The 25,812-nt window shown below is 37.1% G+C and overlaps 3 protein-coding genes and 1 pseudogene across 4 annotated transcripts; 1 reads left to right on the top strand and 3 right to left on the bottom strand.

Moving 5' to 3' along the window:
- Positions 1 to 2,932: 2,932 nt before the first annotated feature.
- On the bottom strand, positions 2,933 to 4,179 carry LOC121768748. The gene has a single exon (XM_042165293.1). It carries the CDS (start codon positions 4,003 to 4,005, stop codon positions 3,259 to 3,261), a length of 747 nt encoding a protein of 248 aa, XP_042021227.1. The 5' UTR covers positions 4,006 to 4,179; the 3' UTR covers positions 2,933 to 3,258.
- Positions 4,180 to 15,029: 10,850 nt separating this feature from the next.
- LOC121776282 (F-box/kelch-repeat protein At1g57790-like) lies at positions 15,030 to 17,909 on the top strand. The gene is made up of 2 exons (XM_042173453.1): positions 15,030 to 15,119; positions 16,883 to 17,909. The coding sequence occupies exons 1-2, from the start codon at positions 15,088 to 15,090 to the stop codon at positions 17,907 to 17,909; spliced, it is 1,059 nt and encodes a 352-aa protein (XP_042029387.1). The 5' UTR covers positions 15,030 to 15,087.
- Positions 17,910 to 18,598: 689 nt separating this feature from the next.
- On the bottom strand, positions 18,599 to 19,770 carry LOC121770290 (replication protein A 14 kDa subunit B-like). 2 transcript variants are annotated; one of them, XM_042167049.1, is made up of 3 exons: positions 19,735 to 19,770; positions 19,373 to 19,634; positions 18,599 to 18,879 (listed from the first exon to the last, which is right to left on the bottom strand). In XM_042167049.1, exons 2-3 carry the CDS (start codon positions 19,626 to 19,628, stop codon positions 18,815 to 18,817), a joined length of 321 nt encoding a protein of 106 aa, XP_042022983.1. In that variant the 5' UTR covers positions 19,629 to 19,634; positions 19,735 to 19,770; the 3' UTR covers positions 18,599 to 18,814. The 2 variants fall into 2 exon arrangements, with proteins under 2 accessions (XP_042022983.1, XP_042022977.1); XM_042167043.1 differs by lacking the exon at positions 19,735 to 19,770 and having other exon boundaries at positions 19,373 to 19,728.
- Positions 19,771 to 20,789: 1,019 nt separating this feature from the next.
- On the bottom strand, positions 20,790 to 24,860 carry LOC121792166 (annotated as a pseudogene).
- Positions 24,861 to 25,812: the final 952 nt, after the last annotated feature.

Here is a 25,812-nt window from a genome sequence, read left to right as displayed (position 1 = left end):
ATTTTATATTTAATTTAATCACAGAATAAAAATAGTCTTCTTTTGCTATTTTGAGATGTCCATAAAAAATATCTCATTTTTAAAAATTGAAAGTTTACCTCTTATACTTTACGGATCGACGATGGTTCCCCATTTACCCCCAAAGTGACTCGGACCCCCGGCCTAACGGTCGGAGGTGAAGCGTCTTACCACTGAGCTGCGCTTCGTTGTCGGGATGGGAAGGAACAAGTCAGCCAACCTTTCCCCAAGCACGGGTCCACACTAGTTAACTGTATCAACCCAATCAAGGGTATCAAGTTAACCTATCTCCCTCAGCGCCTGGGTCCAGGCCAGGACTCAAGAACTCCCCAGAGGAAATTAATCCCCAAGTTGGGCCTCCCAGGGGTCGAACTCGTGACCTCTAGGATGGCGCGATATCCTTGCCTCGCTCCTCAACCACTTGAGCTAGGGGCTTGGATTATTTACTTTTTCTCCATACTCTCTTACTTTAACTATTTTTTCTCATTCACTCTTACTTTATTAATTTCTCATTAAAACTCGTGTCGTCCACAAATGAAACTATTTTTTGTGGACTAAGGGAGTATGTTTTATTTGACAATTAATATCATTATATTTGCGAATTGATATAATTTTGTTGTTCTGACTTTAAGAAAAATTCTTTCATCATCCATCTCCCAGATGCAAGAATAAAAAAACATGGCAAAAAGATTACCTAAAAAATCTAGGGAATCAGAATCTGAAAACTTGTACTACTATATTTTTTGGTTTCAGAATTCTAATTATTTTTCTAATTTAATAAAAAATCAATTGAAAATTTAAAAAATCAAATTATTTTCCCAAATAAAATCCTAATAAATAAACATGCCCTTAATGTATAATGTATTTTCATTCAAATCTATCATGCGTTATCTCGTTCCATGACAAAAGTCAAGAACAATAATGTTTTGGTTATTTTTCCTTAGTCTAGTTTTATTATTTTTGTGAAAAATGTATTGATTGATTGAAAGCGCCACACTATACACCTTCAATAACATCAATAAATATAGTATTCACCTGAAAGATTTTTAAGGTAATAATGAAATACTGCCATTTGGTATGCAGGACTGCTGATTTTTCTCATAATATAATCTCTAAAGAATTGGCAATTGAAGATTATCCAATTATATTTAATGAGTCGAGTTTAGGAGTTTCAGTCCTAGTATTTAGACTTTATTTGGTGATTCTGTTTTAATTTGTTGAGATGTAATTTAGTTAAAATTTGTAGTATCAATAAGTTCACTCGAATTTAAATACACACTAGCGTCAGTCAATCTTGAATCGGATGATCATGAAACTTTACTCAATCTCGATTCAATTTACCCTTTATTTACGATATTGATTTTGAAGATAAGCTCATGTTTACTGCATTAATCTTATACCTACCGTGAAGACTACTACAGTTTAGAGGAAAATGAAATATGATTAATCAACTAAGTTAACTAGTCAACAACTTTTCCTAATTTTTTTAATTTCATTATAAATGTAAAACAAGAAAAAGATAGTCCAAGTTGAAGATTATTTTTTTGTTATTATAACGTGGGAGAAATCTGTGTATCCTTGCCCTTATTTTATTTCCTGTGTGCCGTCCTATCGATCTCTATTATAGGAAATCTTTTATTAATGCCATTATTTATTTCTCAATTTCATAATTAGTTTCTTTTTTTTTTCCTGCGTGCCATCAAAGTTACTGTAGTATTTTTTTTTGTTTTTGATTCATTTCTAGTTTTACTAGTTTCAGCTAAAAATTGGATCATCGCAATTTTTAAATTAATTTAATTTCATTTTAGCTCCGCTTTATTTTATTCTTTCCTTTCGTCGTGGTCGCTATACTCTACTAATTACTCCCTTCGTTCCATAGTAAATGAGACGTTTCTTTTCAGCACGTAGATTAAGAAAAATTGTGTTAGGCGAGTTAAGTAAATAGAGAATAAAGTGGAAAATGAAAAAGGTAGAGAGAAAAAAGTAGGAGAGAGTAAAGTAGGTGTGGAAAAATGTGTTGATTTTTACTAAAAAGAGAAATGACTTTATTACTATGGAACGTACCAAAATGACAAAATGACTCTATTACTATGCAACGGAGGGAGTAATTTGTTACTCCGACTCCATTTATCTCTATGTAATATAGAAATTTCTTGTGATAACATGATTTAAAAAAATTATGTTAAAAGAGTTAAGTAGAAAGTAGAATATAGTAGAGAGATGAAGAGAAAATAACGTAGAAGAAATAATAAAGCAATGCGATTCAATTACAGATGGATGAAGGGAGTGTTATTTTTGGTAAATAGACGGTATATTCCACTAGCTCACTAAATCGATACTCATGTTGTCCCAAGGTAGATGTCACTCTCTTCTTTTTAGTTTTTCCCAAAAAAAATATTACATTTCATTTTTTTTTTGAAAAATTTCTCTCAAATTAATATAGAGTAAAAATATTATTTTTTCTTTCTACTTAACACACAAATTAAAACCACACGTCACTATTTTATTATATTAAATCATGATACACGTATTTTCACTTATTTTCTTTTATATACTCGTACTATATTCTTAAAACTATATTGAGTCAAAGTGTAACATTTAATTCGGGGGAGTATTGATTAGTCACATATGGTCTGTAAATATGTTTGAATTTAGGCAGTTAACATCAAGAGAGACTAATTTATTGTAATCAATCAATATCTAATCAAAATAGTTTGATAGGGCGAAAAAACCCTGGATCGTTCTAGCCAGTCAAAACATTTTATCTAAAATCTACTACCCCTTTAACAAACTGTAAATATAATTTTAAGAGTAGTAATAAATAATATAACATGCAAGATCCCTTTTTATATAATGGTTATTATTTAAATGAAGTGTCAGCAATTATGTAATTTGAAGCACTGCACATGAATGATGATTCACGCAGAGATTAAAGTATTAAGCAGAAGAAATAACACTCAACACAAAAAAAAGGTATATTTACACCGTCATAATTTGATAACCCTTACCTATATTTACCAACTCTAATCACGCAGAGATTAAAGTATTAAGCAGGAGAAATAAGACTTATATTTATATACACCGTCATAATTTGATAACCGTTACCTATGTTTACCAACTCAAAAATCTCATAACCATAAACAAGCATTGTTTTTTTAAAAGAAAAGAAAAGAAAACGAAAGACGTTAAGAAAATGGCATATCTGGAAACAGTTATGCAAGGTGCCACGTCACCCAACAACTACCCGAACCTCACAGCTGGATTTAACTCCTCAGCCAAAAACGAACCAGACCGCCTTCCCGATGCAAACCGGGTTATCCCACCCAAACCGGGCGGTTCGCTACAAACCGGTGCTTTCACGCTCACGCTTATCCGCGGCGGTTCGTCGATATTCTCCATCGATCTCCGGCTCCCTGACCTGGACGCCTTCTTCTTCGACCGGAACAAGTTCATCACCTTCGAGTAGAGCCCGGTTTTCTTCTTCTCGGCCGGTTTATCATTTGTTTTTCTGAGGGAATTGGACCGTGGGCGGCGGCCTCGCTTAGATCTGACCCTCCCCATGCAGGAGACCTTGGGTGAACCCGGTTCAGCGGTCGGCTTCCCTGCGGACGAACCGGACCGCTTGGGGAACAGCCTTATGTTGGGCGGTTTGCAGGCGCGGCGTTTGGAGTCGACGAAGGCGGATTTTTGGGTTTTGGGAAGGCCGATTATGGAGGCCTTGGACTTGACGCTGCTGCGCTGGGGATTGGAGGTGGTGGGTTGAAATTGAATTGAATTGGCTCTGGTTGAATCCTTTCGCTCGTAAAACGCGTTCCGGTCGAACCAGTCGTATTCTGCGTCTTTCGATAGCCAGAACGACTCCGGCGGCGTGGCTTTGCCGTGATCTAAGACGGCGTCGTCGTCGGCGAGGGTTTCACAGGTTATTTTCCGGTCGTTTCCTCCGCCGGAGCAGGCCGCGACTAGGGTTTCGAGATCAACTTGAGGCATTATAAGAATATTTTAACGGAAGATGTTTTGGAAATGGTTGAATTGGAAGAATAATGATTACCGGGAAGCATAAGAGAATTATAGGGGCAATAAAAATAAGATTGAATTTAGTGATTACCGGTTTTACTAATTGACATTTTGGGTGGTTGGGCTTGACCGCTCATTTCATCGATGGCGTTTCATTTTAGTTAAGGCAGAGTATCTTTTTTCTAAGGCCCGTTTGTTCCTACAAAAATAAAATTATGATAAATTTTGAAATACTTCTTTGTTTTTTAGGAGGATTAACGATGGTTCCTCATCTACCCCCGAGATGACTCGGACCCCCGACCTAACGGTTAGAGGTGAAGCGTCTTACCACCGAGCTGCGCTTCGTGGTCCCCTTGGGTACAAACGAGTCAACTTGACTACCCCAGAACTGGTACACGGCTAGTCAACTGTCACCCCCAAGGGAAATTAATCCCAAGATGTACCTCCCAGGAGTCGAACTCGTGACCTCCAGGATGGTGCGGTATCCAGCTCCCTTTACCGCTAGGCCAAGGGGCTTGGATAATTTTGAAATACTTTACCAGTCTAGTATGCACTCTTTTCATTTAAGTCTGTCTCACACTCATTTTCCACTAATAATATTTTAATTACTTTTTTTCAATCATCTCTCTTATGCGTATTAAAACGCATGCCCAACCAAAAGTGCATACTCTTACGGGACAGATGAGGTATTGTATTTTTCATTTTCGTTCATCTCATAAAATTAATCCACATCTATTTATAAAAAGTTTTTTTTCTGATCTTAAAATAGAAAAAGAGACACTATTTTATGATATTTTTCATATTAGATAAAATAAGCCGAAATTTCACTGTCTCAAAGCATCGATAAACTTGGATTTAGTAATGGAGTTTAGACGTCACCACGGTTCGGGAACCGTCGGTTCCGGTTCAAGAAAAGCATGAACCTGAACTGGCCCGTCCTAGGTTCGGCGGTACCAGTTCCTGAACCGTGAACCGGCGGTTCACGTAAACCGCCGGAACCGCCGGCTCCTATCCGGTTCCGGGCCGGTTCGTCCGGTTCGGCGGTTCACGTTATTTTTTTTTCATTGTAATTCAAGTAAAAAAATGTAAATATACTTGCATAAATAAAATTAGAATAAAGCGATGTACAAATGCAATTTTATTAATACAAATTACAACTTTAAAATTACAAATTACAACTTAAAAATTATAAATTACAAAAGACTTAAAGTCTTGATTACAATTTACAAATTACATATTCGAAACAGAGGGTTGAAAAAAGAAATAAAGGAAAAGGACTTGAGCTCAACTTAAATTTAAAAATTAAGTTGAGATGCCTACGTATCCTTAATGCTCAATTACATTTTGGAATCAAAGTCTCTGAAGTTCTCTTACCTTGCTTACCTATTTGGCTTGATCGGAGGAATTGGCCTATTCTTCTTCGTCGGGGAAGTAGTCTTGGTCGGGTTGTACTACTTGATTGTCCCAATCCGGTTCTTGGTCTCTAATTTCGGCGGAGCACCAATCATCAAGTAACATGGTGGCTTCCATGTTTTGCCCGGTGAGTCTACTTCTTCTGTCGTCCAAGACGTTGCCTCCAACACTAAAGGCGGACTCGACGGCGACAGTGGAAGCCGGAACTGAAAAGATCTCCTTGGCCATTGATGCAAGAATGAGAAAATCTTTCTCGTGTGATCCCCACCAATCTAGGACGTCAATTTGTTGGGAACGAGACCTCCTTCTTCCTCATTGAATGAAAAGTGTGAGTCAAAATATAAATCTAACTCACTTACCGAATTTGCCATCCTTCCTCCGCTGCTGAAGTTGTATAGGTCTGCCAATTGGGATTGTGCGTCGGGGTCATCAACTTGGAAGAAGCCAAAGTTATGTGTTTGACGGGGGGGGTCTAGGTCTCACTTGGTGGGTACTGTTGTACTTGGCTTCGTAATCGTGAAAGAGAGCCCACAAGTCGAACTCAAAACTTCTTTGCAGGGTTGGGAGGTGGGAGAGGTTTATTTGGAATGTTTGGGCTAGGTTTATGTAGTTGTCGTCGTCCTCATCATTCGATTGCAAAGCTCGGAGTGGTTCAAGATCAATAGAAGCCAAATTGTTGTAATAAAATTCTAAAATTTTTAAAGTACCAACTAGTTTTCATTTTGGATCCAAAACTTTTGCAAGCAAAAAAACTATTGAGATCTCATTGAAATACTTGAGCCATTTTTCAACCATGTAATATAAAACACACATTAATTCAAGATTATTTGCAGAATTTTTCATTGCAGTTTTAAAACCAAGTGATATGTACATGCAATGTTCTAAAACACGAACGGATGTGCAATAATACACACCCGATAACTCAACGGTGGCATTTCTAAAACCTTTGAATAATTTAAATAAACTCATGCTTTGATCCCAACAAGAAGAGATTAGATATAAATCATCAACATGGAAAGTTCTACAAAAATCAACCAAATATTCTATATGCTCTAATGTAGAATGCAGCATATCATATGTAGAGTTCCATCTAGTACACACGTCTAAAGTAAAAGTTGTGTACCTTATTTTCTTCGAGTGGCAATACTTCTTCCACGCCTTGCCAATTTGAGGCTTCCAGTGGATCAATGATACAACTGTTGTAATAGGTTGAATATGTCTTTGCCATAAAGACAAAGCATCTTGTACACATATGTTTAAAATATGACAAATACATCGTTGATGAAAATACTTACCACTTATCACCGGGGAGCAAGCCGCAATTAAATCGGGTATACTTCCAGTGTTGGCGGTTGCGTTATCAAAACCAACCAAAAATATTTTATTGCATAACTCATAATCATTCAAAACTCGAATAATTAAAGATGCAATTGATTGTGCGGTGTGTGGGGAAGGAAATTGTCTAAAACCAATTAAACGTTTATTCAAAGACCAACTATTGTCTATAAAATGACATGAAATTCCCATGTAAGAATTTCTTTGGAAAGAATCCGTCCACACATCGGAGCAAATATTAACTTTGTGCCCCAAGTTGGATAGAAATTTTCCAACTTCTTTTTTTTTATCAAAAAACTGCCGGTTGTTAGATCTTTGAGCAGTTGAGGGGGAATTCTTTTTGTAGCAACATTAAAAGCGGTTTGCATAGTAACTTCATATTTTTTGTCATTAAAAAAATTAAACGGCAAATGCTTCATTGCCGCCCATCTTACCATAGCATCGGTAACATTTTTGGGATCATATTTAAATAGAGGCGTACCTGTTTGAGACGATGAGCCGGCAGGGAAGTTTATTTGGCTTTGGGACTTAGTATGCCCATATTTCACTGGGTGTTTTGTCTTCAAATGGCGATGGAGAGTACCATATCCCCCACTGGTTCCAAATGGATATACTTTATCGCAATAGTTGCAATATGCTTTGAACTCATTTGTCTCCACGGTAGTGGTCGGATCATTAGGATTTGAAATTACCACCGGGACCTTCTTGTAATGTTTGGTGAAAATATCGGATTTCAACTTTGGTGGCATCTTCTTTTTTTGTCGTCCTGAAGCAGGAGGAGCATCGGCCTCCTCATCATTTTCGCCAACTTGGCCGGCGCTAGAAGGGGAATTGATGCGATCCATCATCGCCTTCGTCCGACGATAGATTCACATCGTATTCGAAACGCGAAGCCGAATGTGAATGCCCCCCTTGTTGGTCGTCGTCGGCGAGGGCAAGTAACAAGGCCGCATTTCGATCTTTTTCCTCCTACGAAAATTATACAACTAAGTAAAAATACTAACACAAAAATAAAATACATAGACACATAGATTTAAAAAATGAAATTATGAATTTAATAAAAATGAATTAACAAAAACCAAAAACATATTAGAACTTACTTGCGCTCGAAGAGCGGCTCGCCTTCCCACCTCCTCCGCAACTTGTGCTCTAGTAGGGGCACGTCGACGACGAGTATCACTTTGATTTTGGAAAATTCCCTTGCCCCGATCACCACCACGACGAGATGAAGACATGATATTTATGGAAATTGAAAGTGGAGAATAAAGAGTAGTGTGATTGTGTGAATATGATAACGTGAACAACATGAGTAAATTATGAGTGCAAATAAAGTAAACAACTTGAGAGAATGGGGATAGAGAATAGAGAAATTGAGATTGAGAAGAAAAATTCTTATTAACACAAGAATGAGGTGAGTAGAAATGAAGAGAAGGGGGGTATTTATAGGGAAAATTGTGATTAAATTTTTAAAAGAAATTCAAAATTTCAAAATTTTGAAAATCCGCCGGAACCGCCGGTTTTATGTTGAAAACGCCGGTTTTTCGGTGGAAACCGCCGGTTTCGTCAACTTTTTTCTGACGAAAACCGGCGGTTTCTGAACCGATTTCTGAAAAGGCTAGGGGTAGGTCGGAAGTAGCCTGAAAAGCTGTCGGGAACCGCCGAACCGGCGGTTCCGGTGAAACCGGCGATTTTGAACCGCCGGTTACGGTTCGTCCAAAAATGAAACCTGAATCGGCCCGGCGGAACCGGCGGTTTTGGTCACGGTTTGAACCGCCGCCGACGGTTCCGATTCCAGTTCAGAACCGCCGGTGACGGTTCTGTGCCGGTTCGTCCGATTCGGTTCGATTTGGGGACCTCTAATGGAGTTATAATCTGACTCCGATCCTCTTCCTAGGCTGGAAGTCCTAAAAGGGGCTAAAACATGAATAAACTAATGATAAATGACATAACTTTCCATTTTTACTAACTAACCACTAATGTCATCTGCAACGCTGTCACTTATCTGTCCCTTAAATTACTATTCATGGGCCCCACTGTACTTTTTTACTCCATCTCTTAACTAAGAGACGGAACCTGCAACCCTATGTCCCTTAACCGTCCCTTAAATTACTATTCATTCAATTTCATTTTTTATTTTTATTTACAACCAAATTCAATTAAAAAAACACACTTCATTAAAAATAAAATAAAATTACAACGTAAAATAAAAATACTACTTAAAATTCAAAAAAATAAAAAAACACATAATTAAAATCCTAAAAAAATAAAAATGACATAATTTAAAATATAATTTTATAGAAAATAAAAAAAACTACTCCGCCGGCGAATCATCCCCCGAAGGCAGTGGAGGTGCACTGAAGCCGTGAGGAGGCGGAATGCCAAGTTGTGCTGCCATAAACGCAATTTCGTTAAGATAGGCTTGGTATTGGGGAGATGTCATGCGGGAAGTGTCCGCCATTGTGGTGGTCATGTACATGGACATAAGGGAGTTCGAGGGTCCCCCCGAGCCCGAGCCCGCCTGGCTTGATTCGGCTCAGCCCCTCCTCCCTCTAGCCGCCTTCGCCGCATTTCTCCCTTGCGGCCGACGGCGCCCACGGGAGGACCCCCGACATCGTCTGACGTGCCCTCAACCACCTGCGAGGCAAACTCGCCAGCGGCGCTACCCGAACCGCCCTCACTAGATGAGTATTGGCCACCCGTCGTGTGCTTCATGCACTTCTAGGTCTAGCCCGAGCTGGATCTCACACTGCCGGCCCACCTTTCCTCGTCTTTGATGACCTCCCAAACATCGACATATTTGAATTGTTTGCCGGTGTCGTCGAAGTAGACTCGCAAAGCCGACCTCAGAATGTCGGCTCCCGTGGCTCCGCTTTGGTAATGAGCCGCTTCGTTCTTGTAGATGGCGAATAATTTTTTGACCTCTCTGTCGACTCGGTCAAAGTGAGCGCGGAGCATCTTACATGTGCGGCGGCAGGAGCCCTTCGGCTTAATCTCGTGGTATTCCCGACGATGGGATAGTACGAGACGCTGATCCAGGCGTTGTGCACCGCCAGCGTTTCTTTGGGGCCGTACGGATGCCGGCCTAGATCCTCCTCCTCGTCCGCCTCCGCCTCCGCCTCCGCCCAAGAGCTTCCACCGCCTCGGCCTCCTTCCGGAGTGGGTTCAACGGAATAATCCTCCTGAATCTGGGATAATCCTTGCGAATACCTCGGGGCGAAGGGACGGGCGTATGCATCCACATCAAAATGGGCTGGTTGGTACCCCCCGGCGTTGACGAACCCTGGGTACCCGGCGTCGATGAACTGGAACCACCACCGAGGACATTGTACATGCCCCCCAGTCGCCGAACGCGTTGATGTCGAACCCGCCGGAGCCGCCACCGCCAGAGTTCCCGTCGCCGGACATTTTGTGATGAGAGGTTAGATGAAAATTGGAGAGGAAATGGAGATGATTTGGGAAGAATAGATGTGTAGTTGTGTGTGAAATGAGGATGAATTAGGAGTATTTATAGAGTAAAACAGTAATATAACGGTAATATTACCGTTTTTCTTTTTTTATTTTTATTTAATTCAAATTTTAAAAAAAATGATTTATTGCGTCAGCTTGACGGTGCCCACTCGCGGGCCGGCGAGTGGGCGTCACGCATGGCGCCGGAGCGCGCCACGTCGCCTTGGCGCGTGGCAAGACGTCTCGTCATTCGTCACGGCGGGATGGAACGCGGAACGGGCTGGGGACGAGACAGGGCGCTGCAACGCGTCACGCCGCCGTCCCGTCCCTTAGTGACAGAATACGGGCCACCCGCGTGACGCGTTGCGGGTGGCCTAACTGGACTTGTACTATGGAGTAAATACTCCACAATATAGAATTTGAATTAATGTGATAAAATTTACTAGTATTTAATTACACTTTTCTAATTCGCTATATTTAGTTAGGGATCGGAAAGAGGAGAAGTTGAATCAATAGAGATTTCTTAGCTTAAATTTCAAATTGTAAAAGTAGTACTAGTACTGTTGTTACTACGCATAATTAACCATGCAAATAATTAGTAAGCATTAATCAATTTATATCGTAGATGAATGATTCTACTGAAAACTTGTTGCAAATTATTCATAGGTGTTATTGTCTCTTGACATCCAATCACAACATGTGATGGTTGTCCAAAATCTCTGCGCACATTATCTATATACACAATAATATATGGTACTCTACTAGCGGTACTATTTTTCTGGGTAAAAACAAAGAAGCTCCGAATCAATGATAATTGATCAATCAATAATATTGTCAATTGCTGTCCTACTAATAAAATGAAAGAAAGAAGTAGAATTTCAACATGCTAAATGGCATGTATCAAGTTTTGGAACATTTTATATAGTTAATAATATTTACATTATAATTCATTAATAATGTATGAATCTAAGAATATAGTTGAGTACAATAGAGTTCGTGCGTGTGATCTCGTATAATGTGACATCCATGACCCAACATATACATTTTTACATATTTACGTATTTTTATTTTCATTTGCATGATATTATATTAAATGGATATCATATAATATAATACTTAATTGTTTATGATAAGTAAAAATAGTTATGTGTAGTATACATATGTACGAAAAATATGTACAGTCAATTAGCATTCATTAGATACATGCATATATGTCATATATTTTAATAACTTGATATTATTGTGATGTTATGTACAATTGTTTCTTTATAAATGCAAAGTTAGTATTATTTTAAATTATTTGTTACTATGTACGTGTAACATATATTTGTATTATAACCGATGAATATACATAGACTATTTCCCTATATAATTGTTGTTATGTGTGTGCATGGATTAGTGTGAAATTATTTACTCATATATATCCAAATAGTTTGTAAAGAAATACCGGTAAAATTCTCATGAAGACACATGTGATGAGTATAGGTAAAACTCTTTTCTTTTGGCTTAGTCATGAACTAAGTCGGTTAGAAGAGCAAATTGCTGTATATTTATAAATGATGTATTAGAATGGCGGCAGAAACAAAAGTTCTTTGAAAGAAAAAGGAGAACGAGAGCTATAGCAAATGGAAATAGATTGAAGTAATTTTTCTAAGTTTATTTTTCTAATCTATCAAATATGCACACACACAAGTCACGAGTATATATGTATATAGTTTTCTGAATTGAATTTTTCCATATGATGGAGTATTTTTTAGGATCCATGGGGTAAATTAGTAGATGGAATCAAGACCTCAAGTTAGATAATCTATCGTATTCATGTGTATAAATCACACTTTTAATTTTACATGCGTTATGTGGTTAATTGCTATGTGTTAAGTTGAAGTGAATAATTGGATTATATGACGTGATATTGATATGATATGCGTTTAGTGGTGATGATGGAGATATATGCTTGGTGCAATAAATATATATTATATTGGAATTATTTAGTAGAATATGATATGGATATGTGATTGGTGCAATAGATGTGTTTTGCATATAGTATTGGAATTAACTGAATCATTTGATTAAAGAGGATCTATGATAGTATTGTCCTGGATCTGAAATCACAATGGACGTATTGGGACCTTCGGGTCAATCATATTGGGACTTACGGGTCAAATCATAGTGGGACCTACGGGTCAAATCATATTGGTATATTGGAAATCACGGGCAGATACCAGGCTTGAACTGTCACAGAATAATAAACTGAATAGAGTGTCATATGCATATATAGGTGGAATTATTTTTAATATTTGTTGATCATTGGTATATATATTGGTTATAGAAAATGTTGGATTTCTGGGCTGTGGAATTAAAGGTAAGGTTTATATAAACTGAGTTGTGGCTCATATAAACAACTAATATTTTCAGGCAAAGATATCGTTGATGTTTTGGTTGGTATGAGCTATAAAAACTTCATGTGTTATCATGGTTGGAGGGCTGACGCATTATAGCAACCTTCTACTCCTCGTCATTTTGCATATAGACCAATGTATAACATATAGAGTGGTGAGAGAGTCTCAATACAGTTCAAAATGTTTTGAAATATAAAATAGATAAATGTTGAGTTTATCTTATATGGGTGTTTTATGAATTTTACAGTTATTTGATTAAAAATTTCATATCTATATAACTATAAGAATCTACTACAAAAGGGTTGGTTGGGGTGTGATATACAAGGAGCTCAACAAAAAGGATGAAACATAGGAGACGTTGGTTTATGACTAAAAATAAGTAGGTACAACGAGTACCGTTTTATTGATTTGGTTGGAAAGTGGATTCATCTACTATAAGTTGTTGTTCCTAGAAAATCAAGCTAAAATATTTTAAGAAGCAAAAGTATTTAAGAGTCAAAATTCTTTAAAGGACCGTTTGGTGTACGAAATTGAAATGAAATTGGAATAAGAATTTTATGGAATTAGATTATAATTTAATCGGAATTCTGTGTTTAATAAAATGAAATACTTGATATAAAATTGAATTCAAAGAATTTGTGCGTAACATTGGATTTGGAATTAAAGGATTTAATTCAAATTCCATATTTAATTTCATAATATTAAATGGTTTGTCATATTTATTCTTGGTCAAAACCACCGAGCACAATTCCAACAATACACACCATATGTAAGAAACAATATCACATACAACACGCAAAATGCACGCACATAGTGGCGAGGTCATGATTTTGATGATGATGGCTCAAACTAGTGTTACCATTTGTGGGATATTTTTTGGTGTCAATGTTAGTGAGAGCAGTTACAACATTGACAGTAGAAAAATGTTAGAAATATGGGTAGTGAGTGAAAATGATAATTCTTGAGTTAAATAGAGAAAGTAAAGTAGAAGCATTGGCGGACCTGCATGGGGTTTTGGTGGTCTCATGGAACCCCAGCATTCGAAATGTTGACTATATACATGTTAGTGCAAGCGGCCGTTGTTTTTTTTTGCTTTCCTATTATGATATGCATGTTCGAATCCCTTGATGGCGGTAATTCATGTAGTTTTCTGTTTTCATAGACACAACTTTTAATTTTGTCAATTCTTACCATTTTTTCAACTTTTAATTTTGTCAATTCTTATCATTTTTCAAATGCATAAGCTATCAGTTTTAAAGTGTACACACTTTATTTTATTTTCACACACTTTACAATTAAAAAAATCTCCTAATAGTTAAGAATAATAATATTATTATTCATAATAAATCATTTTCAAAATTTTGATTATTTTGATAAATAAATCATATATTCATAGTAGTAGTTGATATCATAATTATTCATGACAATGTCGATGCTATTTTTAACAACAATGATCATATATATTCTCTAGTTATTGTCATTACTTAAAAGAGGGAAATTAACATTGGCAGTAGGACGGAAAGTATATTACTATTATAAGTGATTAAAAATTACCGTATCATTTTATAGACAAATCTCATACTTCAGTTAATAGCATATGGGACTAAAATCATTTTGATTAATTAGGGCATTCACAATAAGAGCATATCTCCGGAGCCCATATCAGAGTCTGTCTCCATTTTTTCATGTCACGTCAGCAGGCTCATCCCAGAGCCTATCTCCCTGCAATGAGAGCCCATCTCAGAGCCTATTTCAGAGTCTATCTCATTTCCACGTCATCACTATTTTATATTTCCACTTTTAATTGTTTGCGTTAAATAAAATGATAAAATAACAAGAAATAAAGATAAATTAATAAAAAATAAATTCATTAAAAAGAAAACATTCTATATTTAAAAAATATTGAAAAAAACAAACTAAAATATTGATAAAAATATTGTAAACATTGTGACTAAAGAGAAGTAAAATGTAGAGTGAGATAAAATGAAGTGGGATAAATGTGAATAATTGGTAGGGAATAGGGCATATATATGGATAAAAAAATGAATAAAAAAAATAAAAAGGAGAAGATTGCCCAGCCGATGTATCAGTCATGGGGTGGAAGCGATGGGGAGGGAGAATCGGCCCTCCCTCCGCAATGGCGACCGCTGGGTGCCGATGGGGGAGCCGATCGCTCTCCCATTGCCAATGCCCTTATCGATATAATCAAATAAATGAAAAGGTATAAACTACAATTAATAAATAAAAGTGATTACTTTTAACATATTTTGAAATCAATTCCAAAAACAATATAAGTACATGTAAATTAGTTACTAAACGGTATTGTTAAATATTTTGGATGGAAATCAGTCATCCCCCCTTCCATAATCCTCTTCTCCTTACCTTTTTCCCGCACAACACTGAAACCCAAAACAAAGAGAACATTACTTTCCCGTGAAATTCTATTTGGTTTTCGCCAATTATGGCTGGAAGAAGAAGAAGAAGAAAGATGAAGTTGGCAGAGCTTGGCTAAAGAGCTGGAGACGGGTGAATCTACATTGAGACTGACACACAAATACTTGCTGATAATAGCATTTGATGTATTGATGATAGTGTTAAGGTGGATACGAGAGAGATCAGTGGCTCGTTTGCTGGAGGCTTCGGTTAGGAGCAATGGACAGATCAGATCAGCGAGCGAGGCAGCTGGTGAGAGGGAACGAGTCTTGTGCTTGAAGAGGTTGTTGGTTGTGCAAGGTCATTACCTTTCAGGGGAGTGGTTGTTCGCTTGGTTCACTAGGCCAATGGTAAAGAAGGTCAAGAGGCTTGTCTCCGTGATTCCTTGCGGACAAGGAATCTTAAGGGGATGGATTGTTACGGTCACAAATTAAAGAGGGGAAAAGAAGCTCAGCTCAATTGACTTAATTGATATGCCGGTTGGAGGGCCACATCAGCCTAAACAAAAAATGAGAGAGAAGGAAAGTAGAAGGGAAACAAATTGGGTATAAATGCAGAGACTCTCTTCTTCAACATATTCATGAAAATAGTGTGTGAGCTTGCGAGCTGTGGTCATCGTGAGAATCCGGTGATTCTCCGTTGAATGTATCGTGTTCATCTTATCATTGTATCTTTTATTTCCATTTACATTTGAAGTTCCATTGTATAATACTCATCATCAATGCAGTTCCTATTCATCCGTTCTATTGATTTGTGTATTTGATTTTGGTTTAAGTTGCATCAAATCATGGAGGTAGTGATCGATTGGAGCTCTTCGTGTGGTGTCGTCTCAGATACCAGAAAAAGGATGCATCATTGAATGAGATTGTGCCATCACATTTGAGTGTCTATAATTGAATTTTCTATAATTGTGCCATCACATTTGAGTGTTTGAGGAGAATCAAGAATGAGATTGAGTAATTTGTTAATTGACCATTTTTTTGTCTCTGATCCATCATACTGTTTTCATCTTTATATTATCACATTTTTATGGTATTGTGTGTTAAATCCAAAACCATATCTAAAACCATGTTTCTATATTAATCTTGGTAGAATTAATCTTGGTAGAGAGAAAACATGGTTGAAATATTGTTAGTGGATAATTAGGGACTTATCGGATCAAAAGGAAAAAACAAAATTAATTTTCTTGGATGGATGGATTAGTTTTTTCACATCCAGTTTGAGCTTCGTTGAATATGCAAGGGAAATTATGTCCATGGTCATAGGTCTTTGTTGATATGGCCATAATGTATATCACTGCTGAAATTCTACGTATGAGGGTTCGTCATCTCTTCCATCTACTCATCGTTTGAAGGCGTATCCAAAAAAAGTCAAGGTTTTTGTTACTACTAAGAAATAAGTAGTCAGTCAAAAGATGATGGATCCTTAGCTGTTGATGATCAGGGTATTAGCTTGGCCTATCCTAATGGTGAAAGTGATAGCCATGTTGGAATCAGGGTATTAACTCTCGAATTTGCTGCTGTGATAATTTGTATGTGACTGTAAATTCTTGACCATTCAATCGCCATACGCATCCGTTAAGATTTACTTTATAGCATAACAAACTCATCGTTCATTATCTTAGAATTCTAAGACTTATGTGAACTGTTACGTCAGTCATTTTAGCATTCCAAACGCATTGCACTACTCAGAATTATCTAGTTTCTTTTTGAACCATACACTGCAGACGCAATCTTCTAATTTTGCATTGTTATCTAGCTTAGTAGTGAGTTAACAATACTTACAGTGGTTTGTGTTTACGTTACAAAATTTCTTCGGTGTAGGCTGTCTGAAACAATAAGAGGCAACAGACAAGTTTCAAAGGGGCAGAGAGATGTGCAACTAACACAATCGCAGCTCCCAACGAAGATTTTGGAAGTTATTTTTTCTAAGTTAAGCTTGAGGGACAATATTCGTGCTTCTGCTGTTTGCAGAGAATGGCTAACTATTGCTGTTTCTGTCAGAATGGCCAATAAGCGCAAAACATATTGGCTTGAGTTGCCAGAGCTAGATGGTTCTAGGATTTGCTGTGCCAAGGATGGTTGGTTGTTGCTATACAAACCTAGAACGCAGTCCATATTTTTCTGTTGCCCTTACACGCGGGAATTTATCAATTTGCCTAAGCTAGAATTAATCCATCAGATAGTTACTTTCTCTGCCGCTCCAACATCTCCTAGCTGTATCCTTTTCACAATTAAGCATGTCAGCCCCACCATTGTCGCGGTTAGCACTTGTCGTCCTGGGAAAACTGAATGGACCACTGTGAACTGCCAAAACCGTCTACCATTTATTAGCAGCATTTGGAATAAGATAGTTTACTGCCAGGGTCTTTTCTACTGTTTGAGTCTAACTGGCTGGCTTGGGGTTTATGACCCTGAAAAAAGCACTTGGGCCGTTCATACTGTGCCACCTCCTAAATTCCTAGAGAATTTATCTGTCAAGAATTGGTGGAAAGGCAAATTTATGGCAGAGCATAATGGAGATGTTTTTGTCATATACACTTCCGCTGCAATAAACCCAATGATATATAAGTTGGACCAGACAAATAAAGTATGGGTTGAGATGCAAACTTTGGGAGGCATGGCACTATTTGCTAACTTTTTGTCTTCCCATGCTAGGAGAGATCTTCTTGGAACAATGACAAACAATGTCTACTTTTCAAAGGTTCGATTTTATGGAAAACGGTGTGTTTCATATTCACTCAACAATGGGAGGTACTATCCACGGAAGCAACGTTATGATTGGGGGGAACAAGATCCTTTTGAGAGTGTTTGGATCGAACTACCTGAAGACCTCTCAACATTTCTTTAATGGTTTCAGTTATAGTGTTCAAAGTAAGTTCACTTCTTTGCTAGTTAAAAATTGACCATGCTCGATAGTTATCGCTCATGTAGCTTGCCTATCTTAATACTCCTCATTTTTCTCATTTCATTCCATAATGTAATTAGTATGTAGACTATAGCTAGACTTAGAAATATTGCTGTAATACATGATTGTGAGTTGTGGCATTAGAGACTTACTCCATATTTTCTTCATTAAAAGATTGTTCCGCTTTTTCTGTTGCACCATTATCGAGATATTGTTAATGTGTTGTATGCTATGTGGTAATTGTTTTATTTTATTATGCTTTAGGTTTTGATGTGCTTTCGACAAGAACAGAAGTTGGAGTTTTTCTGACTAAGTTTTGTACAAATTAATCTTGCTAACTTGTAGATACTGAAGCAAAGCATATCCATTCACTCTGCGTCATATTGCCATATTCTGATATGATGGAACAAGTATTTTCATCAATATGAATGGAAGTTAGCAGAGTCGCCACTTTCTGTATTTCATATGCTGTAATCCTTAGATTAGTTTTATTCAAATTCTAATTGTTAGTATAATTTTATCAATGCTTCTAAAGAAAGTAGTGAGATTCCAAATCAGCTAGATGAGCATTAGAAAAATGTATGCGTAGTTATTGAAATTTAATTTGATATAATTAGCATCCTCACAATTCATATTAATGAGATTTCTGGGTTGATATATCAAGCAACATTCAAACAGAACATGCGTTAGAAAGTAGCTAACAACACAAGAAGGCTTAAAAGATTCGAATTCTTCTATGTAGATATCAAAAAAACAGACCACAACATTCAGTCACGAAGTCAAGAACTGCCCTACTTGTGAGATGTAAATGCAGATTCAATCTTTACGGCTGCAGACAAGATAACAGCTTAGATGAACAGGTGTTTGAAATCCCCATTTGCAAGTTGACAAACAGTATTGTAGCTTGAGACATCTGCACAAACAAAACAGAGTTGGTAAGATTAAGGATGAGATCAGTTATGCAAGTGTGGTTTCATTCCCTTAGTTGCAGAGGCAGCAACTTGTCGATCGATCACAAAGAGGTAAAGGTAACAAAATACCAATCACAATAAACAACTGAAAGAGCATATAGCCATTTCTAATTAGAGATACAAGATTCCCAAATGAGGGCAAAATTACCTAAATTGAATTCCAACACAGGGCAACTACGATTTTGCAGATTAAGACCTACTACAATTTTCAAGATAAAGGACGAAGCAACAATGAACTGTAGATATCGCGTTTCCAATTCAAAATCAGCAATTTACTCTAATTAACTTTAAAACAAAGAGAAAGCGAGGCAAAACAACGAATTGTGTACTGAGTTTAGTTGCTAAATAAACTAGAAATGGAACAGAATAGAAAACTGAAAGAGCAAAAGACGCAATTCAACGGCAACGAATATGAGAATCAAACTCTGAACATACCGAAATTGTCACCAAAGTTAGTCCAAATCTCAGCCTGAATAGATCGATTGCTGTCAGCGATGCCGATAACCTCAACAAAAGTCGTGGGGGGGTTAGGGGGGTGCCCCTTGATAACCAATTCCTGCTCATTGGTCGATTTTCCAAAAATTGAGCCGCCGTCGTTTCTGAGCACCTGAATCACTGCGCGAACCCTACGGCCTACATACATCCGCAGCAACTCCGCGTTGACAAAAGCCGCCGGATTCGATGTATCCATTTTCTTCTAGAAGAAATAAATAAATTCAAAGTAGATATCAGTAGAAACAAAATACGCTATCGGAAATTATGAATGGGATTGCTAGGGCGGCTGATTTAGGTCTAACCTTTCGATTTCAAGGGGAAAGGTGTTTTGGGAAGACGAGGAATTGAAATAAGGATTCATTTATTAAACTGGAAGGGTTTAAATGGCGCCAAATATTCCCGCCTTCTATTTTCTATTTTTCTATATCCATCTTGTTTCTTAGTTACTCCCCCGCTTGTTCCTTATAATTTTTCATCATTTGACCGACACGGGTTTTAAAAAATGTTATTGAAATTGGTTTTACAAAGTTAGTGGAATGCAAGTTCTATTTTTATGTATTAGTTTATAATAAAATATTAATGAAAATGAGTTAGTGAAATATAAGGTCTACTAAAAAATGGTAAAAGTGAATTATGATAAATTTTTGCGAATGGACAAAAATGAAATAAGTAACAAATTTTCAGGGACCGAGACTCAGAGAGTACATTTTTTGCTTTATTTAAATTGCTTCCATTATTTGGTCCGTAATTGTTGTAGATGCTCCAAAACTAATCAATGTTAGATAACATGAATGTTATAATATCTGATTCTAAAAAATACGAAGGTAATTTTTAAGTCATCATTTCTAAAATAATTTAAAAACTAACTTGAAATGCAGAAGAGATATATCATAACATTTGGTATATACTTGATCCGTCCCACTCTAAGTGGACCATTTCTATTATGGCACGAGATTTTATATAGCGTTGTTTTGCGAGTTAAGTGGATATTATAAAATAAGAGAGAGGGAGAAAATAGATAGAGTGATGTTTCTACTTTTAGAAATGTGTCGTTTAGAGTGACACATTCCAAAAAGAAAAATAGTTCACTTAGAGTAGGACTTAGAGTGGGACAAAGAGTATTTTCAAATCGCATGAGATCATTCGTAAACCTTTTGCCCTATTCAAGATGACCACATTTTTGTATGCCACAAAATTTTTTGTGTGATAAAGTACAGTAAAAAAAATGATTGTATATTATAACAAAAAGATATTAATTTATTTTTAAATATAAAAAATGAACCTCTCTGAGTTAAACCAATTGAAATCTTGAGTTAAACCAAATGAAACGAGTTAGTAAACCACCTACTAATACAAATGAATACAAAGTTGCTGTATATATATAAATTAGGCTTTCATATAAAAACAAATCCGAATATTTACACTCTAAAATACTACTCGTGAAGCTTATGGAATGATAATTTGAAGAAAACACCAAAATTCCCCATGTTTTCTAATTCTAAATTACAAGTCCTGATGCCAGTGATCCAAGATCAGAATGACTCAACTGCTGCAGCTTTCCATCCCTTAATAGGAATATTCTTTCAGCCATCAAAACTGTTTCTACACGATGAGCAATCACCTCCACCTGCAAACATTTCATTCAGATAGTCCTTACTATAACAAAACCACTACCTAGAATCCATTCAGATAGTCCTTACGATAACAAAGCTGCAGTTAATAAGCTTACCGTGCGATCTTGCATTAGACGTTGAAGAGCTTGTCTTACCAGTAGCTCGGATCTACTATCTAATGCGGAAGTTGCTTCGTCTAGAATAAGAATAGAGGGGTTCTGATAGAGTGCTCTCGCGATAGCTAACCTGGCAGAAACAAACAGGTCACCTCAGGGACAACATCAGCAAACTAAGACTGCCGAGAAAACTATAAGCTTGAATTATTACGAGGATGGTCAAAAACCAAGCATCGAAGAAGTAAATCAGCTTAATGAGCAAATAAATTCCCTTGCCTTTGCCTCTGCCCTCCACTAAAATTTGAGCCCCTTGGACCGACAGTGGTTTGATACTGATCGGGTAGGCATTTAATGAATCCGTCTGCATTTGCAGTTTCAGCTGCAAATCTAACTCTCTCCATGTCAACACCACTCAGCAGATCCTTGTACCCAATATTCTCAGCAATAGTCCCAGCAAAGAGTACCTGAAATCGAGAGAGTTCACAAAAGCTTTCAAGATAGCAAACATGACCATATAAGCAAACCTATTTTGCACTTTCATGACACATGCTGCTTATAATACCTATCTGATGATAACAAGTGGTACAAAGCAAAACTAATGAATCATCTCTGGTCCTCTTGAATTTCACTGAATTCGGTTTAGACCCTCCTGAATTTAGAGCACAAATTTAAGAGCACATGGGTTGCTTTAGCCACTTACCGCATCTTGAGTCACCAGACCAACATGTCTTCTTAAGCTCTGTAACCGAATATTTTGAATGTCGCAGCCATCTATCAATATTGAACCTGCCGGTGCAGAATTATAAAATACAGTTACATCAAAGTAAAAGATTCGTACAACTGACAGTGATGAGCTTCTATTCTACGAAGATTCCGAATACTTACCTGAGAGAGGTTCTTATAGGCGAAGCAGAAGTTTTACAAGAGTTGTCTTGCCACCTCCAGATGGCCCGACAAGAGCAATTGTCTCTCCAGCTTTAATATGAAGATCCAGCCCATTCAGTACAGGAGCCATACCATCTCTGTAAGAAAAATAGAGGCCGCACACCTTCACTTCTCCCGTAACAGAGGCCAAGTCAACTGCATCTGATTTCTCTATTAGCTGCGGATGCCATCATTAGCAGCATATAACCCATATATTCTAAGAATAGCTCATCTATTTCAAAGAGTTTACTTTTTTATTTTTAATTATACATGAAAATTCTAGCAAGTAGAAATCACATATCTAAAAGGTTCACTATTGCTATGTAAAAACTGACACAACTTAACAGGAAATGCTAGGAATCTTACTTTGAAGCATCAACGAATTCTCAGAAACATATGAAATAATGAATTAAATAAATCCTGGAAGCAGTTATACTAATTATTTGAGTTAGAGCCAAAGCCCCTACAGGAAAAATAGAAAATTGTCTTATCAGCCGTATTAGATTAGTAATGACAGACCTAACAATAAGAAAGTCTACTGGTCCATATGAATCTACCTGGGATTTGAACAAGGTTAAGTTAAACAACCTCTCAATTGCTGGTTCTCCTTGCTTTAACTCATTGTATGCTTTTCCGATATCCTGAAAAATCCTGTACTTTCAAATTGATGCTATGCTCTTAAGACAGTTGCACACAAGAAAAACCAATAAACTTGCATTTTTTTATTAGATTTTTTATGAAGTGATTGAACGTTTAGCAAAAAGCTAACAAAACAATATTGATATATGCCATTACCATAGACCGCTCTCTTAAATTTAGTTTTGGGGTTAATGTCTCCACGTGCCATAGATTATGGATTCAAATTAATTTTTAAGAAAGTAAACAAGAAAATACTACAAAACCCCAAAATACTTGACCATGAAAACTGAAAACCCCACATGATCCATTTTGAGTCAGCAGAATATCATCACACAAATAAAATCAAGAAACTATTTACAAAAGGGGAAATTCAGTACCTGAATAGGATCAATCAAAAGAGCCAGCGATGTTATGAAGGAAACTAGGACGGAGCAATTTAATGAACCTCTTGAAACTATGATTGAGGTGGAACCCAGAATGAATAAAAGCCCAAAAAAACATTATCTGCACTATGTGAGGGATTAAAACCTTCGTTTGCTTCTTCTTCAAACGTGCAGATAGATCAGCAGATGCAAACAACAGGAATCTAATACGTTCATTGGATTCTACATTGTTTGCCTTCACAAAAAGAATTGAAGGGAAGACCTGGAACAAAAAAAATGCATATGCTGTCAAGCCTCAGCAGAAACTAGAGAAAGAAGAGCAACGTGGAACTTATCTATCCAAAGAGAGTACATGTCCATGTCCTTTAAATTAAGTGCAGACGAGAAATTAATAGATCAAAATTTGTGATATGCATGTGGGTAACCATAACAAAGAAAAAAGTCTGAATAGTTTCGTAAAATGTTCTAAATGAGTTAGTCTATGACACCTCATTTAGGTAGGCTGCTAGAGAGGCTGTACAAAGATTAGCCTCGTTAGATATTATGCGAAGCTTTTCACCTAGGCATCCAACCGTTAGAGCCATTGCTGGAATCACCTTAAAAGGAAGAAGAAAGAAAAATGATTCATCAATTCTAATAAACAAATCTATTCAAGCTATATAAATATATATTTATACACCACTTCCTTACAAATGCAGAAAATTAGAGAAAGTTGAGGACTTATGGTCAACATCTGAGTAGCCATAGCTGATAACTGCAAAACGCTTGGTACTATCGTCTGTTGAGCAAAAATGAGAATCATCAGAATCAGAATAATATACTCCATTGTCAATCCTAAAAGATCAAATACGACACATGAGTCTCAAGACCAGAAGAGATCAAAATTAACCACAAAGATTTACCATTACAAAACCAGAAAATGTTACTAGTTAGACACATAAGTTATCCCCAACTCCAAAAGTTTACACCTAAATCTCTCCTTTTTGTTCCTTTTCTTCGATATAGCTTAAGTCTTAAGTTCATTTAACCTAACTCAAGGAGGTATAATGTTCAAAATAGCAATGCTCACATTCAAAAGAGAGTGCCCTGTGTCAGCCACATCCTCTGCCTCTGCTGTGATCCGGTACGCCACATCCCCAGGCAAAATCCCGTTTCCGCCCTCGAAGAACCCCAAATCCCTCTGCAAAACCCTATCGAAAACATGAACCCTTATATTATACGCACAATTCAACGCGGCATCCCACAAACAGGCCTGCTGCAAGTAATTCGCCACAATTCGGATCAAAAGGAGAGCCCCCAACGCCAAAGCCCCGTTTCTTAAGCTCGCCAAATTTGAGACGGCGATCGAGGAAGAGAGTTGCCCCGCCAGAGGAACGAGTTTGGAGAGCGAGTAAACCGAAACGGCGCTGCATAGCCAGCCAGTGAGGATCGGCCGCCATTCCGATTGGAGGTAGGGAGACAGGTCAGCGAGGGAAGGGAATTTGATCGACGGAGGGCGGTAGCTGCAGGCAGCGGCCATCGTCGCAATTGCGGAGCGGATTCGGCCATGATTTAGGATGGCTATTTTGCGATGTCGACCGAGGATATTGAGGTTGCGGTGGAAGAGGGAAGGGGAAGACGACGGGTAGTATGACGGCGGAAATTGGAGAATTTGGGCAATTGAGGTCTGTTGAGGCAGCGAGAAGAACATCAATATCAACTGTCATAACTGAATTTATATTTTGCTTTTCCTTTTTCTTACATTGCACGATGTTGTCATCTTCGTGCTAATACCTAAGTTATGATGTAAATTAGGGGCGAAGAAAAATTCCAAAATACTACCACACTTATCATACTGAAAATATCGATTTTTCTGTTTACCGTAACTTTTGGTGCGGTAACGATATCAATTTTCATATACCACGGTATACCTATATATGCGGTTTAATGCATAAATTGAAATATTTTCATAAAAAGGTTTGAATATTGAAGTTTTATTAATTCGAATGTTATGAAAAGATTTGATTGTGATGAAATTTTATTGTTTTGGACGCAATTTAAATAGTTAAATTGCTATTTAAAATATTTTGGGTACAAAACATGTTTTTTTATAATATATGTATAACGTATTTCGTTATATCGAAATAAACGAAATACGGTACGGTATACTGCAAGTATGCAATAGCGATACAGTATCAAAAATTTATAATACCAAAGAAAGTTTTTGAGTATCAAAGTGGGAGATTGTAGTTTGTATGTGTATCTGTATTAAATGCGTATTGGATTTTGTCATGTGTGTGTGGTTATGCGTGTGTCTACTATTTGCATGTTATGCTTGAGTGCAATGTACATGTGTTTAGCACGTGTGTTGTGTGTGTATAGTGTTTGTGCATGTCAGCGGGTGTGTGTAGTGTGTTGTCATGTGTTTGTGAAGTGGGTGCTGTTATGTGCGGAGAGGATCTTCTATTCCACTTCTACTCCACCTACTCACAACAAAATAAAATAATATTATAATCATGGTCAATTTTAATAAGTGATGGTGGATTATTTTATTTTATTGTGAGTGTGGAGTAGGAGTAGAGTAGGAGGAGTGAAGTAGGAGATCCGCTCCGAGTTATGTGTGCATTTAAATGTATGTGTTGTCTGAATGTAAGGGCACCATGTGTGTAAATGTGTGGTTATGCAATATGTGAAAGTATCTAATTTTAAAACTATTTAGAATTTCA

This window comes from Salvia splendens, chromosome 2 (genome assembly GCF_004379255.2).
Source record: "Salvia splendens isolate huo1 chromosome 2, SspV2, whole genome shotgun sequence".
Classification (NCBI taxonomy): domain Eukaryota; kingdom Viridiplantae; phylum Streptophyta; class Magnoliopsida; order Lamiales; family Lamiaceae; genus Salvia; species Salvia splendens.
Note: the sequence above shows the minus strand (reverse complement) of the source record. Positions and strands in the feature narration are given on the sequence as shown.